Here is a 19,010-nt window from a genome sequence, read left to right as displayed (position 1 = left end):
CCTGCCAATGATTGGTACATGTATATACAGATTACACTTAAGGTAACATTCATAAACTGTAACTTCAGTGAACAACAGTGACACTAATCCTTACTTTTTACAAGGAAATGTTTTTTTTTTTTTTTTTTACTTTTTTAAAATAAAAGGACAAATTTCCTCTTATTAAGAAGGTAGAATACATATGCTGTTGCGCAGTTATGTAGGAAGCCATTTCAGCGTTCAATTAGTGGAATGAAGTTTTATTTTTGTACAATTAAGCCAAAGCATAATACTTTTAGTTAAAGTTGAGTCTTTTTTTTTATTTTTTCAATTTCAAGAAATGTTGCCAAGGGCAATTGACAAAATTAAAGAAGAATCAGCACTTGATAATGCCCTCTACGACATAATAGAAGAAAATAGCTAGGGTGATGTGATGAGAGTGATTTCTCAAGTTTAAAATTTTAGAATGGATGTGGCTTTGTTAATAATATAGTCACTGTTCCAGTCATCAAAGATATGATCAAGAAAGTATGCCAACAGGTATACAAAACCATAAAATTTAAATTCATGGAGTAATTCAAAATTATAAAATAGGAGATCTAATTCTAGTGCCCTTGATACCACACTAAACCCAACCACGTAGGGTATTGACTCCAATAAGTCCTTACAAAACCTAGCATTCTCGTCCTGCTTATAGTATTTGACATATTGCATAGCCAGGATAAAAGTTACAAAAAACCCCAAGAGACCCAGCATAGGAAAATCAGCCAAATTCTGCATGGCTCTGTTATAATATGATCCAGCAAACCGATAGTTCAAGATCATTGATCCCCGGACACTTTTCTTCATTGATGACCAGATGCGAGCTGTGAAGTTTTCAGGCCTATTCAAACTGCAATCCTGTAAATCTGCTTTTTGTGAGACACGTTTTAAACATTCTTCTGTTGTCTGGCATAGATGATGATTCACTGGGTAATGCTTGGCATAGATTTCAAGGGCTTGACGATAGTTATAAGCTGCCTCATGAAGCTCATTGCATTGTTCAAATACCATTCCAAGATTCAGCATCGAGTCACCTAGTTCTGAATTATCACTTTCTAACTTCTCCATCCGAATGTTCCTTGCTTGGAGGTGACAATTTTTGGATTCCTGCAATTCTCCAAGATCCGTATACACCTGTCCTAGATTACTCAATACTTCTGCTATTGCGGGATGTTCTTGATCTAACACCCTCTCTCTGATAGATAATGCAGATTTGAAGCAATTCATTGCTTTTTCAAGTTGACCAGCACCCCTGTGCATCAATCCTAGGTTGTTGTAGGATTCAGAGATCACAAAGTGGTTGGGCTGGTACAGTTTCTTCCTCATTTCAAACGCTTCCTCAAGATGTTTTTGCGCATCTCTGGTTTCATCTAGTTCACAATGCACAATTCCAAGATTATTTACGCAGTGTGCAACCTGGGGGTGGGTTTCCCCAAAGCATTTTTTGGTTAAGGCAAGTGATCTTTGGTAATAATCCTTTGCAATCTGGTGCTCACCCAAGATGCTGTAGATGGATCCCAGATTGTTAAGGGAGGAAGCAACAGCAGCATCCTCTTCACCACACAACTCCTCCCTCATTTTTAGCGACCTGATGAAGTAATCCTTTGCGTCATCAAAGTGGCTTAGTCTATAGAATACATTTCCCAGTTTGTTCAAAGAGTCTGCAACTTCTTGACTCGACTTTTGGCCCTGATTCAAGTTGTAGCCGAGATGATTCAATGCACGCTCATGGTGTTCTTTAGCCTCTTCAAACATTCCTTGCTTCAAGTAGACGACACCTGTATTGTTTAGAATCTTGGCAATGAAAGCTTTGTCGTCTTCACTCTCTTCTTCTTTACTGCAGGTGATTTTGAGGGCACATTCAAAGTATTTCATTGCTGCTGGTAGATAATCTTGTTTGCTGCAAATGTCACCCATGCTGAAAATCGCTTCTTTGGCTTCAAATAAGCTTTCGTGTCTTGTCACGTGCAGTACCCAGTTTGAAGGATCCAAGTGGCTACTGAACGCTTTTAAATGGGGGGCCATCATGTTAGAAAAGAGGTGAAACTGGAGGTCCAGTTCTACAAGGTCATGTTGGACAAACAGAGATATTGTCTTGATGTATGACTGAACGATCTCAAAGACTTTATCTGTAGGGTTCCTCTCGATGAAATGACTTTTCATCACCTCGTGTACGACCCGGTGTACTCTTACAAGAGCAGAATTATCTGCATCTGGGATAAGCAGACTGCATTTAGAAATTTCTGCAGCTGTGTGGAACTCGTCAATATCTGGTTCCATTTCCATCACATATTTGACAATTATGTTAAGTGCAATTGGTGCTTGCGAACACAAAGCTAGGAACTGGAACACACGCTCAAAAATGGCATTCTTGACAAGTTTTTGCAATGTCAGTGAGACAGCTGAAGTCACTGACTGTGGATAATTCATTTTCGTATCTTCGTACACCTCTTCTGTTGCCTGGCTTTTTCCCTTGTCCAGTTGCTTGACATAACTTTCCCATGTGAGACTTGCAAAACCAATATCCGTTCCTTCTCCGTCATGTAAGAATCGAACATACAGTGCTGCTGAAGCAATGGCCAAAGGCTGGTAATCTAAGGCATCTAATACTGCGCGTTCTTCTTCATCATCACCACTTGAAAGGTGGGAGATACTCCTGAGAAGATTCATGGCATCTTTTACTTGCATCCCCTCACTGAGGGAGATCATTTTGCATGAAGGGTAACCAAATGGAAGACAGGTGCTCTCTTGCGTAACAAGTAGTTGTCCACAACCTACATGTTCTCCTTTCTCTGACAAGAAGCAGCGTAAGCTTTCACTTTCGTTGGCATTATCTAATATGAGCAACCAGGCTGAATACTCTCGTACCTTGGAAAATGCAAAGCTTTTCAGATGCATAATTTTTTCTTTCTTTGTCAATTTGGAATCGCTTCCTACGATATTATTAAGACAGTATTCCGTGATTCCAAGCTCACGGCAAAATCTCTTATACGATTCAAGCAAAGTCTCTTCGCTTTCAGCATCCAATGTCATGACAAATGAGTTGCAGTCCGGGTTCTCATCAGAAAATTTTTGTCCAACTTGATGAGCAATCTGACTCTTGCCACATCCTGGATTTCCGGTGACAAACACAGCTACAACAGAATCATCGTCACTTCCGTTTTGGAGGTCACAAAGCATTTGCATGATTTCTTCAACTTCGCTACTCCTTTCAATGACCTCATGCGATGGCTTGGGTGGAAGAACTACAAAGTTTTTGGGCTTACCCTGAACTTCCTTTGCTAAGACGGCAATTTGCTCTTGGAGTGTTTGAAGCTCCCCTCCAGGAAAGTTCCACTGATTGACTATTGTTTGCAGTTCCTTTGTGTTGAGATTTAGACTAGGAATGCATTTGTGACCTTCTGAACATTGGCTTGAAAGTCTGATTCCAAAACACTTGGTTGAGAAAGATGTGCACAAAAACCATGATAGAATTCTTGCAAATCTTTAACATAACTATGTACAGTAGGACTTACATGTAACAGAGGTCCACCGAGGGAATCAGAAAAGAGAATCACAAAGAAAAGGCAGGTACAATCCCAGGAACCGCTGTCTCCATATCTAATGCTGTTCAGATGCCTATAGTTTCTCTTCCGGCTTTTTAATGATTCCATGTTGAAAAAGTCCATCCCATTACTGGGAGTGTCAAGCCATTGTCCACGCCTACTTCCATACAATCTATTCCATTCTTGTTTGAACACTGATTGCAGGCCATCCCGTACAATTTTTGTACTGATGTAACAAATACGGAAATAATTAAGCTCTTCCAAAGAGTACTCTTTGTTTGACATAGTTAGTGTTTATCTTGCTGCTGATTGGTCTGTAAAAAAAAACAATGTGTTCTTAGAATATCAAATCAATTTAAAGAATGTCAAGTTGAATTTTCATTTGAATGCACACGTTAGTAGCATTTCAAAGTCATACATGACAATGACACGACTCATTCTAATGTGTATGAAAACACTTAATAAACTATCCTTAAAATGTATTTCAGGTCTATCCATTCCTTAAGTATTTATCTACAATTTAATGGCTAGTCCTAATGGAAATGAAAAGGAAAAAGAGAGCAAAATAACACGCAGTTAATCCATTACAAGGTCCTTGGCTGCCAATAGAAACAGATCCCTATCCTGAACAATAATTAACAATTATTCACCAAAGTGGAGGTGAATAATTGTTTTGGTATATACCACACAGATATAAAATAAAATTATTTATTTCCTTGAATTAAGAAAATAATGATCTGAAATTAAACTCTTGACATTTTGTCCCATGAGCTGCTCTGAGGTGAATAGTACTTCCAAACTAGCCATCAGCACATGTGAAATGCATTATTCACCTGTGTAGTATGTACATGAACATGTACTAATGCAGAATAAAAACACACCAAGGTAAAACATTTCTTAACATAAAATTAACATAGTAATAAAAAAAGTAAACAAATAAATTGATCCTACCACCATCCTAATTGAAGTAACATTAAATGAAAAATTTTTGTTAAGTATTTACATCATTTGCACAACATATTTTTTGAGTAAGATCTTAAGATTCCAGCTGTGGTAAGAACTCTATTCAAAAACCATCTCCAGTGTATTTCTTTTTTAATCCTTTAATTCCCATGAGTGACCAAGACAGAATTTCTCCCTACAATATCAATACAATATCAAGTATCCAAGTAATAGGAATAAAGAAAAATATCAGTCAAAGGATTATCAGTTGATCCAATACCAAATCCTCTGAACTAACATCATAAGAACTGTATGGCAGACAGTAAGGAGAATTACTAATGAGATCCTGGGGGTGAAAGCTAGGGGTTAAGATTAGTTGTTATGAGAATGACGCCTTGTCTGAAATTGTCCAAAACGGCTTCAAATAATAATAATAATAATAATAATAATAATATTTATACATGATAACCTTATCAGTGTAATAAGCACTGGTATTAACAAAGGTTCTGTTATTTGGGTGCATAAGTCAAAATTCAGAAGGCCTAAAAGGTAAAAATTCACTAAGAATTGTCACAGCTGAAAATATGTAAAAGTCCAAGTATCGAAAATATATAATATGAAAGTAACAGTAAATAAACAATTATAACATTTTCAAAAGTATCTACATCATTTACACAACGAATTTTTTGGGCAAGATCTTAAGATTCCAGCTGTGGGAAGAACTGTATTCAAAAACTGTCCCTTGTATATTTCCTCTTTTAAGATGAGTTGTTATGAGAATGATGCCTCGTCTGAGAAAATTGTCCGAAACAGCATTAAATCTGGCTAGGTTCCGTGCATGGGATTTTAATCTCAACGTTCGGTATTTACACCTGATATTACGTTTATGGATTCCGTGTTATAGTTCATCAGCGTATGCGATTCTGGCTGCATCAAATGGTGCAGAACACTTCTTTGTATTTACATGAAGGGCGGAAGCTCATTCGAGCGAAACTTTTCATGTTGTTTCTACTGTTCTGAAGAACAAGTTGAAAGGATTTGGAAGCAGTACACAAAGAGATTTCAGATTCGATGGATAAAGCTTGCTTTGTAGGCACGGATACTAACTTCCGCAATGCCTAAGATATTTTTAAGAACTGACTTCTTTCAAATATTGAAATCCACTAAAGCACAGGTGGTTATGAGCAAGGAAAAGTTATGATTTCGGTAAATTAGCAATCTAGTTAGTAAATATGCTTAGTTAAGGCAGGATCACCGTTGTACCAAAGTTGGTAACGGAGATTTTATACTGTGCTGATCGCAAGAACATGTATCTACCAGTAGTAGGCTATGGATCTCTTTCGAATAGCTATACGTGATCAGGCATGGTTCACCGAGTTTGGTCCGCGTCAAAATTAATTAAACACTCACCTAGGCTAAGATGATCTGCAAAGTTCATTCTTGTTACATCTTTATATGGGAGGTTATTTACCTGTGCAAATCAAGCGAAACGAAGAAGGGCAAAGTTCTTTTTTAACAGGCGTTCGCGTGATTGATATTGTGACGAGATGAGCCTGGATCCGACTCGGTTTAAAATCTTCCTCGTTCCAGTCCTATTACAGTTTTAAGAAACTTCCGCGTTCCACAACTCAAGCCTTTTCAACTCGCAAATTTATCCATGCGAATCGGTCCAAAATGTCTTCCATGGATCAGTTCAAGGCTTCAATGGTTTTAAGTGCTGTAGGGGATGCGCTAGGCTACAAGAATGGCGAGTGGGAATTCTGTTATTCCGGTGAGGTTATTCATCAGCAGTTGCAAACACTCGGTGGCCTCGAGAGAATTGACGTTAAGGGTTGGATTGTGAGCGACGACACTGTGTTACACCTGGCCACAGCTGAGGCTCTTGTGTCTCCCTGGAAAACACGTGAAGAACTTTTCCTCAAACTTGCTGCAAATTACAAAGCTGGCATGGTAAGCAGAATACCTTTGAAATTGAATTAATGTCAGATCCAACCATTGAATCTGCATAGTTGGGCAATCTTGAAGGAAAGTGATGGGGACATGTATTTTAGGGATGTCGCAATCATAGTCAAAACTCTTATGAAAAATTCCTCTTGGGTTGTCGAAATTCATCAGGAATAAATAATCTTTGTTGCTGTTCCGACATCCCTGCGTTCTGTCTAGCTACAGACAATCATTTCCACTTAACGATCACTCGTAACAATTGCAGTACGGCTCACAAACAATGTGTTATGTTTATGTACAAGACTATCACTACTCCCACTAGATGGGATCCATTGTAGGGTAAAAACTCTCCCCCTTCCCCCACACACTGCTTTTTTAGCACCCTAACCCAGCCAGATCTCTAGCCAGTCTCTTTTGATCAGAGCTAGGTTGCTCAAAGCTGGGTTAAGATAACCCATGGTTCGTGTCAAATCTGATTTAAGACCTGAAAGCTTTAAAAGAAAATTCAGTCCGATTCTTTTTGACTAGAATATGATTATTGGATGCTCTAAAAAGATTACAGAAAATTATCCCAAAAAAGCTTTTGAATGAAGTAATAAAGAAACCCAGATTAAAATTTAACCTTGGGTTAGCACTAATTAGCCTTCGAACAACCGGTCACTATCCACTTTGCTCTCACATCTCTTACAAGGAACACATTAAGGAGACTTAATTTCATCACATTCAATTCTGTCTTTTAACAGGAAGATATGAGAGGCCGAGCACCAGGGGGCACAACTGCATCAAGCTGCGCACAACTGAGACCTCTTATAAGTCAAGGCTATATGATACCATTTGACCCTGAGGGGGGAGGATGTGGTGCAGCTATGCGTTCCATGTGCATTGGCCTGTTGTATCACTCCCCAGACAAGCTTGAAGATCTTATTGCTGTTAGTATTGAGAGTGGAAGGATGACGCACAATCACCCTACTGGTAATTTTAATTTTTAAATGCTTCTCTTTTGAATAAGTCATCATCTTCATTATCTTTATAAGGTCAGTACGAACCAGTTAGGGTACTAGACAGATGAGCTAATCACAAATATGAAAATAAAATTTCCATCAGCCAACCTTGAATCTTAGGTGGTAACCAGGGAAAAAAGTTTGGTCGGCACAAAAAAAGGCAGTTTGCACAATGTTTCATGCCCCAAGTGAATGCTGACCACAAAAACTTGTCTAAAGGTAATTTACAACAAAAGGCCAGAAAAAGATATTATTAACCCTTTACACCCTAACACCAGTATGTATATTCTCCATACTGTCCTTTATTTCTATGGTGCTGATGAGGAGAATTTGTTTACCGATCAAAAGCTTCTTTTGCTGGTGATCATTTCCTTTATTCTCATAACCTTAGTGTGTGATTCAGGGGTGATATTTTAGGGAGAAATTAGATGCTAGGCACTCTTAGGGGTTATAGGGTTAATATATTCAGTGGACATGTAATAAAGTTTTCATTTGTCTTCTTCAGGTTACCTTGGTTCTTTAGCATCTTCTTTACTCACTTCACTCGCTGTCCAAGGAAAACCTGTCAGGGAGTGGGGTGCAGTATTGTTGTCCACTTTGCCTAAGGCCATGAAGTACATCGAAGAGGTTGGTCGTGATGTAGAAGAGAACAAAAAACACTGGTCATACTTCACTGAGGCCTGGACAAAATATCTCTCACTTCGTGGAATTCTCCAAGGCAATAGTGACCCTGTGTTTCCAGAGGCGTTTCACATTAAGGAACGTGATGCCTTTTACGAATCAGTCAGTTTTAGTGGGTGGGGCGGATCCAGCGGCCACGATGCACCTATGATTGCTTACGACGCTCTTCTTGGTGCCGGAGTATCATGGGAGGAGCTTTGTAGCCGCGCCATGTTTCACGGTGGTGACAATGACAGCACAGGAGTGATCGCGGCGGCTTGGTGGGGAGCCTTGTACGGCATGGATAGTGTACCCAAGGGCAACTACATGAATTTGGAGTACAGAGAAAGAATTGAAAATGTAGCTGCTAAGCTGTTTGCGAAAGCTGAAGATCTTCAATAGATTAGTGGCGAGCAATTACGATCATAGTTATGTGGAGAATGACAGCGACAATAACTAAAAGACGTCGATGACGAGACGAATATTAGAGCCGAGAACACGACGATCATGATGACGATACGACGATTATAACGAATACGACAAGATGAAAGCGACGAAAAAAGTTGACGAAGGCGACAACAAGGTAGAAGGTTATATTCAAGACGACCGTTATGGCGATGATAGTGAAAATAACAAAACAATGATTTCTTTGGATATCACAACGTGTTGCAAATATCGCGAGAAAAATCTTGATATTTTATATTTAGGCTGATGCACACTCAACGAGAGGCCATCTCACAGAATTTCAGTACCCAATAAAATCGTAGTGGTTAGGGATAAGTTATATAACGATACTAAACATTAGATTCAGCTCTGAAACATTCAGTAGTACGCTTTATCGATTGGACTAATATTGTAAGTCAATTTAACTGCCTTTCTTTTAGCGAGCGCCTAAAGTATTGCAGACATTCGCTTTGTTTAAAGCCGAAATAATAGTCTATACATGTTATTTACCGCGGAGCCATATCAGATTTTTCCCTTCTTTGTATATTGCGGTTAAATCTATTAGTTGAAACAAAGTGAATACTAAACAACTTCCACAGTTACACTCATTTATTCTCGATTTGATTGACATCTTTGCCACCGAATGAAAGGAAGAAAATAAGAGAAAGAACTGAACAACAACAGGGCCAGATAGAACCAACGATTTCTTTCATTCCTTACCAAGTTTTAGAGGCCACTATCTCTTTATCACTCATTATATCAGAAAGGTTCTCGAAATGTCGACAGTTCCTGTTTTGCTCAAATGTAAGCAGTGATGTGCCTGACATAACTTTGGCTCACGATAGTGCGAAACTTGGCCTCGTGAATAAACAAATTCATATTGAATCAATCCTCCTCATCGTCAAGTGTCCCAGCACTGCTGCCTAACATTTGTGTTTTGGTTGTCAGTTAAGTTAAACCCCACCCCTAGATGAATTTTAAAGCAGGTGTGTTATCGATGTCACTGCCGTTGTTATTCTTTTTTAACAGCTAAAATATTAAATGAAAAAACAGCAAGTGGTTAATTTGCAATGCTACGAAAGAAGACGCCCTCCCTCTCCGTTAGCAGAGCTGAGCCCCCCCCCCCCTTCCCCCAGATAAAAAGTCAACACATAAATCAAAAATAATCGCCGTTAAGACACATGTGACTACTGCTTAGAAGGTGAAAACTACGAAAAGTAGAACTGGCGTAAATATGCGGTGATGTGCATAAGAATACATGCAAGTAGTTGGAATAAGGGACTGTTGATTTTTTATAGGGTGAAGGGGGGGAGGGGGCTGGCGGGATTTGATAGATAGTCAGTGTAATTTATGATGACCTCTCACTGGTTTATCAGAAATTTTTTCGGCGGGTTTGTTCCTTTTAAAGCCAAATTTTTTTGCATGCCTCCCCCTCCCCGTCCTGAATTTTATTGTTGTACTGCCAAAGAAGAAGAATGAAACAAAAACTTTGTGAGATCTATTTAACACAATTTTCTATATTGTTATTTTATATTATCTATAAGTAACAAAAAAAAACGAATTGAATATATTGGTTTTTGGTTTGCTCCAACTGGTATTAACAAGGTGAACAAACAAAACTTGGATCAATATCAGTATCTGGGCAAATGCCCACCTACCCCTCCCCTAACCCAATATTAACCTTAACTTGTTGTCAATTGACTGCTGTTGAGTTTGGGGAGGGGTAGGTGGGCAGTTGCCCAGATACTGATATTGATCTCAAAACTTAATGAAACACTAGTTACTATGAGTTTATGGTGGTGATTTCCAATATTTCTCCTTCAATGGTTGTGGATACAAATTGTTTGGTATCTTGAGTTAGTGACACAGCTAAGACTTCAGTAAAATCTTCTGTAAGCTTTATTTCTTTATTTTTTAAACTTTTATGGGGCTCTTCTTTCCACTATAATCTGCGAAAATCTTACGCTTTCTTGGTGAGAAGCACACTGCTCTAGTTATTGTTTCATTTCTTCCTGGTAATTGGCATTCAAAGGACTTCTTTTTTTACACTGGAGAAACATTATGTATGTAACCAGCAAATTCCTTGTTTTGTGTAGGAGCAATGGTGTTGTTAGTACATGTAGCTGGTTTTGAGTGATGGTCCATGACTGAAAAAGAAAAGAAAAAGTTATTAAATTACCTGTAAATAGATTGACTTGCAATGACTGTCAATAAACAAAGAATTATTGTTGATTAGTAAATACAGGATGCTATATTAATAAAATCATTTACAATGTAATGAATTAAATAGTGGATATTTACCTGACGATGACTGTGAGAGGACAGGGAGGGGCACATGGATTGGGTCATTGTTAAACATCACAAAAACTTTCAAGTTATCAGATTATATACTAGTCTTTTAGCATTCATCATATTACATCTGGGTGTGCTTGTATCGTTCTTTTTATAACACACAAGAAAAGTTTACAGTGAAGTTAAAAAATTGTTACAAAAAATACGAAGAACCCCTGCAAAGGAATTTCAGCCAAATTCTGCATAGCTCTCTCTTAAAGAACGATCCAGCGAATGAATTGTTCAAAATCATCGATCGCCTGAAATTTTTCTTCATTGATGACCAAATGCGAGCTTTGAAGTTTTCATACCTGTTCAAACTGGGATTATTTAGATCTACTTGTTGTGAGACACGTTTTAAACATTCTTCTGCTGTCTGGCACAGGTGATGATTCACTGGGTAATGCTTGGCATAGATTTCAAGGGCTTGATGATAATTATAAGCTGCCTCACGAAGCTCGCTGCATCGTTCAAATACCATTCCAAGATTCAATATCGAGTCACCCAGTTCAGAATGATCACTTTCCATTTTCTCCATCCGAATGTTCCTAGCTTGGAAGTGGCAATTTTTGGATTCCTGAAATTTTTCAAGATCCATGTACACCTGTCCTAGATTACTCAGTACTTCTGCTATTGTGGGATGTTCTTGATCTAACACCCTCTCTCTGATAGATAATGTAGATTTGAAGCAATTCATTGATTTCAGGTTGATTAGCACCCCTTTGCATCAGTCCAAGGTTGTTGTAGGATCCAAAGATCACAAGGTGGTTGGGCTGGTATAGTTTCTTCCTCATTTCCAACGCTTCCTCAAGATATTGGTGTGGGTCTCTGGTTTCATCTTGTTCAATGTAAAGCCAAAGCCAAAGCGTTTTTTGGCTAGGGCAAGTGATCTTTGGTAATAATCCTTTGCAATCTGGTGCTCACCTTGTCACCCATACGCTGTAGATGGATCCCAGATTGTTAAGGGAGGAAGTAACAGCAGCATCCTCTTCACCACACAACTCCTCCCTCATTTTTAGCGACCTGATGAAGTAATCTTTCGCGTCATCAAAGTGGCTTAGTCTATAGAATACATTTCCCAGTTTTTTAAAAGAGTCCGCAACTTCTCGACTCGACTTTTGGCCCTGATTCAGGTTGTAACCAAGATGATTCGGTGCAAGCTCATGGTGTTCTTTAGCCTCTTAAAACATTCCTTGCTTCAAGAAGACGACACCTATATTGTTTAGAATCTTGGAAATAAAAGCTTTTTCGTCGTCGTTCTCTTCTCCTTTACTGCAGGCGATTTTGAGGGCACATTCAAATTATTTCATTCCTGCTGGTAGATAACCTTGTTTGCTGCCAATGTCACCTATGCTGAAAATCGCTTCTTTGGCTTCATTTATACTTTCACGTCTTGTCATGAGCTGTACCCATTGTGAAGTCTCCAAGTGGCTTCTGAATACTCTTAAATGGAGGGCAATCATGTTTGAAAAGAGGTGAAACTGGAGGTCCAGTTCTACGAGGTTATGTCGGACAAATAGAGGTATTGTCCTGATGTATGACTGAACGATCTTAAAGACTTTATCTGAGGTGTTCGACCCGGTGCATTCTTACAAGAGCAGGATTATTTGCATCTGGAATAAGCAGACCGCATTTGGAAATTTCTGCTGCTGTGAGGAACTCGTCGATATCCGGTTCCATTTCCATCACATATTTGGCAATTACATCAAGTGCAATTGGTGCTTGCGAACACAAGGCTAGGAACTGGAACACACGCTCAAAAATGGAATTCTTGATAAGTTTTTGCAACGTCAATGAGACAGCTGAAGTCATTGACTGTGGACAGTTCATGTTCGTCTCTTCGTAGACCTTTTCTGTTGCCTTTCTCTTTCCATTGTCCAGTTGCTTGACATAGCTTTCCCAAGAGAAACTTGCAGAACCAATATGCGTTCCTACTCCGTCGTGCCAGAATCAAACATACAGTGCTGCTGAAGCAATGGCCAAAGGCTGGTAATCTAAGGCATCTAATACTGCATGTTCTTCTCCATCTGCATGTGAAAGCTGGGAGATACTCCTGAGAAGATTCACGGTATTTTTTACTTGCACTCCCTCGCTGAGGGAAATAATTTTTCATGAAGGGTCACCAAATGGGAGATAGATGCTCTCTTGCGTGGTAACTAGTAGCTGTCCACAACCTCCTCGCTCTTCTTTCTCTGACAAGAAGCAGCGTACGCTTTCACTTTCATCAGCGTTATCCAATATGAGCAACCAGGCGGAATACTCTCGTACCTTGAAAAATGCAAAGCTTTTCAGATGCGTAATTTTTTCTTTCTTCGTCAATTTGGAATCGCCTCCCACGATATTATTTAGAGAGTATTCTGTCATTTTAAGCTCAAGGAAAAATCTCTTATACGATTCAAGCAAAATTTCTTCGCTTTCAGCGTCCAATGTTATGACAAATGAGTTGCAATCAGGGTTCTCCTACGCAAATTTTCCCCCAACTTGACGAGCAATCTGACTCTTTTCCACATTCTGGATTTCCGGTGACAAACACGGTTACAACAGAATCATCGTCACTTCCGTTTTGGAGGTCACAAGCATCTGCATGATTTCTTTGACTTCACTACTCCTTTCAATGATCTCGTGCGATGGCTCGGGTGGAAGAACTACGAAGTTTTTGGGCTTACCCTGAATTTCATTTTCTAAGACGGCAATTTGCTCCTGGAGTGTTTGAAGCTCCCCTGTGAAAAAATTGTTCCGTTGATTGACTATTGTTTGCAGTTTCTTTGTGTCGAGATTTAGAGCTGTGAACGCATTTGTGACCTTCTGAACATTAGCCTTAAAGTATGATTCCAAAACACTTGGTTGGGAAAGATGTGCACAAAATCCTTTGCGGAATTCTCGCAAATCATTAACATTATTATGTACAGTAGGACTAACATGTAACAGAGGTCCACCGAGGTAATCGGAAAAGAGAATCGCATAGAAAAGTTATATACAATCCCTTATCACTGTCTCCATATCTAATGCTGTTCAAAAGCCTATAGTTTCTCCTCCGGCTTTTTCGCGATTCCATGTGGAAAAAGTCTATCATATTACTGGGAGTGTCAAGCCATTGTCCATGCCTACTTCCGTACAATCTACTCCATTCTTGTTTAAAAACTGATTGCGGGCCATCCTGTACAGTTTTTGTAGTGATGTATCAAATACGGAAATAATTAAGCTCTTCTAAAGAGTACTGTTTGCTCGACATATCTCATGCTTATTTTGCTGCTGTTGGTCTGTAAAAAAAACATGTTCTTAGAATATAATATTAATTTAAAGAATGTTGAGTTGAATTTTCATTTCAATGCATACGTTAGTAACATTCCAAGGTCATAAATGACAGTCACATGACACATGACACATGACTCTTATGCTAATGTGTATGAAAACACTTATTGAACTATCTTTAGAATGTATTTTAGGTCTATCCATTCCTTAAGTATTTATTAACAATTTAATGGCTTGTCGAAATGGAAATGAAGGGAAAAGAGAGAGCAAAATAACATGCGGATAATCCGTCACAAAGTCCGTGGCTGCCAAGAGAAACAGATCACTATCCTGAACAATAACTGCATATTTCCTCTTTTAAGATGAGTTGTTATGAGAATGATGCCTTGTCTGAGAAAATTGTCGGAAACGGCATAAAATCTGGCACATCCTATGTCCCGTGTTTAAGATTCCAATCACAACACTCGATATTTACACCTAATTTTACGTTTGTAGGTTCCGTGATGTAGTTCATCAGAGCATAGGATTGTAGCGGTACCAAATGGTGAATAACACTTTCTTGTATTTGCATGAAGAGCAGATGCTCCGGCGAGCGAAACTTTTCATGTTGTTTCTTCTGTTTTGAAGAACATGATGGAAAGAATCAGTAGAGATTTGGAAGCAGTACACAAAGAGATTTCTGATTCGATGGATAAAGCTTGCTTTGTTTGCTCGGATACTAACTTCCGCAATGCCTAAGATATTTTCAAGAACTGGCTTATTTCAAATATTGAAATCCACGATAGCACAGCTGGTTATGAGCAAGGAGAAGTAAAGATTTCGGGAAATTAGCAGCCTAGTTAGTAAATATGCTTAGTTAAGGCGGGATCACCGTTGTACCGTGGTTGGTACATGTATCAACATGTAGTTGAGGCTATGGATCTCTCTCAGATAACTACACCTATATATTATCCCACTATCAGGCACGATTGACCGAGTTTGGTCCGCGTCAAAATTAATTAAACACTCACCTAGGCTAAGATGACCTGCAAAGTTCATTATTGTTACATCTTTATATGGGAGGTTATTTACCTGTGGAAATCAAGCGAAACGAAGAAGGGCAAAGTTTTTTTGCAGACGTTCGCGTGATTAATATTGTGACGAGATGGCCTGGATCCGACTCAGTTAAAAATCTTCCTCGTTCCAGTCCTATTACAGTTTTGAGAAACATCCGCAACTCAAATGTTTTTAACTCGTAAATTTATCCATGCGAATCGGTCCAAAATGCCTTCCATGGATCAGTTCAGGGCTTCAATGGTTTTAAGTGCTGTAGGGGATGCATTAGGCTACAAGAATGGCGAGTGGGAATTCTGTCATTCCGGAGAGGCTATTCATCAACAGTTGCAAACACTCGGTGGCCTCGAGAAAATTGACGTCAAGGGCTGGATTGTGAGCGACGACACTGTGTTACACCTGGCCACTGCTGAGGCTCTTGTGTCTCCCTGGAAAACACGTGAAGAACTTTTCCTCAAACTTGCTGCAAATTACAAAGCTGGCATGGTAAGCAGAATACCTTTGAAATTGAATTAATGTCAGATCCAACCATTGAATCTGTGCCTAACATTATATTTCAGAATTACCTCAGAAAAATATTTATTTCATCACCTATTCTATTTTTAAGAAAAATGAACAATATTTTTAAGTATCTCATCTTCATTTGCTTGTTTACTGAGTGCATAGATTTCTTGATGCTCAAAATCATCAAAGATCAAGAATCCCTATTTAAGTTTTCAGCCTCTCACTTGAGGGAACTCTGTTGTGTTGTCATGGCACTGCAGTAGGGTTTACAAAAAATGTGTTATGTTTAGGTACAAGATTATTACTACTCCCACTAGATGGGATCCATTGCAGGGTCAAACCTCACACACTGCTTTTTTTGTTAGGCTTCTAGTGAAGTATCTCATCTCCATTTGCAGGTTTACTGAGTGCATAGATTTCTTGATGCTCAAACTCATCAAAGATCAAGTACCTCTATTTGCGTTTTCTGCCTCTCATTTAAGGGAACTATTTTGTGTTGTCACAGCATTGCAGTAGGATTTACAAACAATGTGTTATGTTTATGTACAAGATTATTTCTACTCCCTCTAGATGGGATCTATTGCAGGGTCAAACCTCTCCTGCTTCCCCCACACACTGCTTTTTTCGTTAGGCTTTCAAACAGTTTCCTGTTACCCGTTTATACTTCTGGTTTGGGAGAGGCACTTTTAGAGAAAAGTTTCTTGTCCAAGTAGATAGCACCATAACCCAGCCAGATCTCTAGCCAGTCTCTTTTGATCAGGGCCGGGTTGTTCAAAGCTGGTTTGAGATAACCCACGGTTCATGTGAAATCTGATTTCAGATCTGAAAGCTTTAAAAGAAAATTCAGTCCAACTCTTTTTGTCTAGAATATGATTATTGGATGCTCTAAAAAGAATACAGAAAATTGTCCCAAAAAGGCTCTTGAATAAAGGAATAAAGAAACCCAGATTAAAAATTTAACCTTGGGTTAGCACTAACTAGCCTTTGAACAAACAGTCACTATCCACTTTGCTCTCACATCTCTCACAAGGAACACATTAAGGAGACTTAATTTCATCACATTCAATTCTGTCTTTTAACAGGAAGATATGAGAGGCCGAGCACCAGGGGGCACAACTGCATCAAGCTGCTCACAACTGAGACCTCTTATAAGTCAAGGCTATATGATACCATTTAACCTTAAGGGGGGAGGATGTGGTGCAGCTATGCGTTCCATGTGCATTGGCCTGTTGTATCACTCCCCAGACAAGCTTGAAGATCTTATTGCTGTTAGTATTGAGAGTGGAAGGATGACGCACAATCACCCTACTGGTATCTAATTCCTAATTGCTTCTCTTTTGAATATGTCATCATCTTCATTATCTTTATAAGGTCAATAAGAACCAGTTAGGGTACTAGACAGATGAGCTAATTACAAATATAAAAATAGGGTTTCCATCAGCCAACCTTGAATCTTAAATGGTAACCAGGGAAAAAATTTTGGTTAGTGAAAAAAAAAAAGGTAGTTCACACAATATTTCATGCCCCATGTGAATGCTGACTGTAAAAGCTTGTCAAAAGGTAATTCACAACAAAAGGTCAGAAAAAGATATTATTAACCCTTTACACCCTAACACCAGTATGTATATTCTCCATACTGTCCTTTATTTCTATGGTGCTGATAAGGAGAATTTGTTTACTAATCAAAAGCTTCTTTTGTTGGTGATCATTCCTTTATTCTCCTAACCTTAATAAGTGATTCAGGGGTTATATTGTAGGGAGAAATTAGATGCTAGGCACTCTTAGGGGTTAAAGGGTTAATTTATTCAATAGACATGTAATTCAAAGTTTTAATTTGTTTTCTTCAGGTTACCTTGGTTCTTTAGCATCTTCCTTTTTCACTTCACTTGCTGTCCAAGGAAAACCTGTCAGGGAGTGGGGTGCAGCATTATTGTCCACTTTGCCTAAGGCCAAAAAGTACATCGAAGAGGTTGGTCGTGATGTAGAACAGAACAAAAAACACTGGTCATACTTCACTGATGCCTGGACAAAATATCTCTCACTTCGTGGAATTCTCCAAGGTAATGGTGACCCTGTTTTTCCAGAGCCCTTTCACATTAAGGAACGGGATGTCTTTTACAAATCAGTCAGTTTTAGTGGGTGGGGCGGATCCAGCGGCCACGATGCACCTATGATTGCTTACGACGCTCTTCTTGGTGCCGGAGCATCATGGAAGGAGCTTTGTAGCCGAGCCATGTTTCACAGTGGTGACAGTGACAGCACAGGAGTGATCGCGGCGGCTTGGTGGGGAGCCTTGTACGGCATGGATAGTGTACCCAAGGGCAACTACCAGAATTTGGAGTACAGAGAAAGAATTGAAAATGTAGCTGCTAAGCTGTTTGCAAAAGCTTAAGATCTTCAATAGATTAGTGGCGAGCAATTACGATCATAGTTATGTGGAGAATGACAGCGACTTTGACGAAAAGACGTCGATGACGAGACGAAGATTAGAGCCGAGAACACAACGATGATGATGACGATACGACGATTATAACGAAAACGACAAGATGAAAGCGACAAAAAAAGTTGGCGAGGTCGTCAACGAGGTAGAAGATTATATTCAAGACGACCGTTATGGCGATGTTAATAAAAATAACAAAACAATTATTTCTTTGGATATCACAACGTGCTGCAAACATCGCGAGAAAAATCTTAATATTTTATATATAGACTGATGCACACTCAACGAGAGGCCATCTCACAGAATTTCAACACCTAATAAAATCGTAGTGTTTAGGGATAAGTTATGTAACAATACTAAGCCATATTAAGTTATATAAAGATACTAAACATAAATTAGATTTAGCTCTTAAACATTCAGTATTACGCTTTATCGATTGGGCTAATATTGTAAGTCAATTAAACTGCCTTGTTTTTAGCGAGCACCTGAAATATTGCAGACATTCGGTTTGTTTCAAGCCGAAATAATAGTCTCTACATATTATTTACTGCGCAGCCACATCAGATTTTTCCCTGTAAGCAGTGATATGCCTGATATAACTTTGATAGTGGCTCACGATAGTGCGAAACTCGGCCTCTTGAATAAACAAATTCATATTGCATCAATCCTCCTCCTTGTTAAGTGTCGCAGCACAGTGCTGCCTGACAATTGTGTTTTGGTTGTCAGTTAAGTTAAACGCCACCCCTTTATGAATTTTTAAAGCAGGTGTGTTATCGATGTCACTGCCAATAACTGTAGAGTGAGTTTGAACTTTCTTTTCTATTTTGCGGTTTTTTTTTTAACAGCTAAAAAGTTAAATGAAAAAGCTTCGAA

The 19,010-nt window shown here is 38.9% G+C and overlaps 1 protein-coding gene and 2 pseudogenes across 1 annotated transcript; 1 reads left to right on the top strand and 2 right to left on the bottom strand.

Moving 5' to 3' along the window:
- Positions 1-358: 358 nt before the first annotated feature.
- Positions 359-6,050, bottom strand: LOC131796561 (uncharacterized). The gene is made up of 2 exons (XM_059114164.2): positions 5,919-6,050; positions 359-3,880 (listed from the first exon to the last, which is right to left on the bottom strand). Exon 2 carries the CDS (start codon positions 3,205-3,207, stop codon positions 433-435), a length of 2,775 nt encoding a protein of 924 aa, XP_058970147.2. The 5' UTR covers positions 3,208-3,880; positions 5,919-6,050; the 3' UTR covers positions 359-432.
- Positions 6,051-6,121: 71 nt separating this feature from the next.
- LOC131796593 (uncharacterized) lies at positions 6,122-18,798 on the top strand (annotated as a pseudogene).
- On the bottom strand, positions 10,363-14,044 carry LOC136282801 (uncharacterized; annotated as a pseudogene).
- Positions 18,799-19,010: the final 212 nt, after the last annotated feature.

Source organism: Pocillopora verrucosa, chromosome 8, assembly GCF_036669915.1.
Source record: "Pocillopora verrucosa isolate sample1 chromosome 8, ASM3666991v2, whole genome shotgun sequence".
NCBI lineage: Eukaryota > Metazoa > Cnidaria > Anthozoa > Scleractinia > Pocilloporidae > Pocillopora > Pocillopora verrucosa.
The sequence above is the reverse complement of the archived record's forward strand: the minus strand, read 5'-3'. Positions and strand labels throughout refer to the sequence as shown.

Coding starts and splice junctions, on each gene's coding strand:
- LOC131796561 (XM_059114164.2), bottom strand. CDS start 3,207: ATGCAAATGCTTTGTGACCTCCAAAACGGAAGTGACGATGATTCTGTT.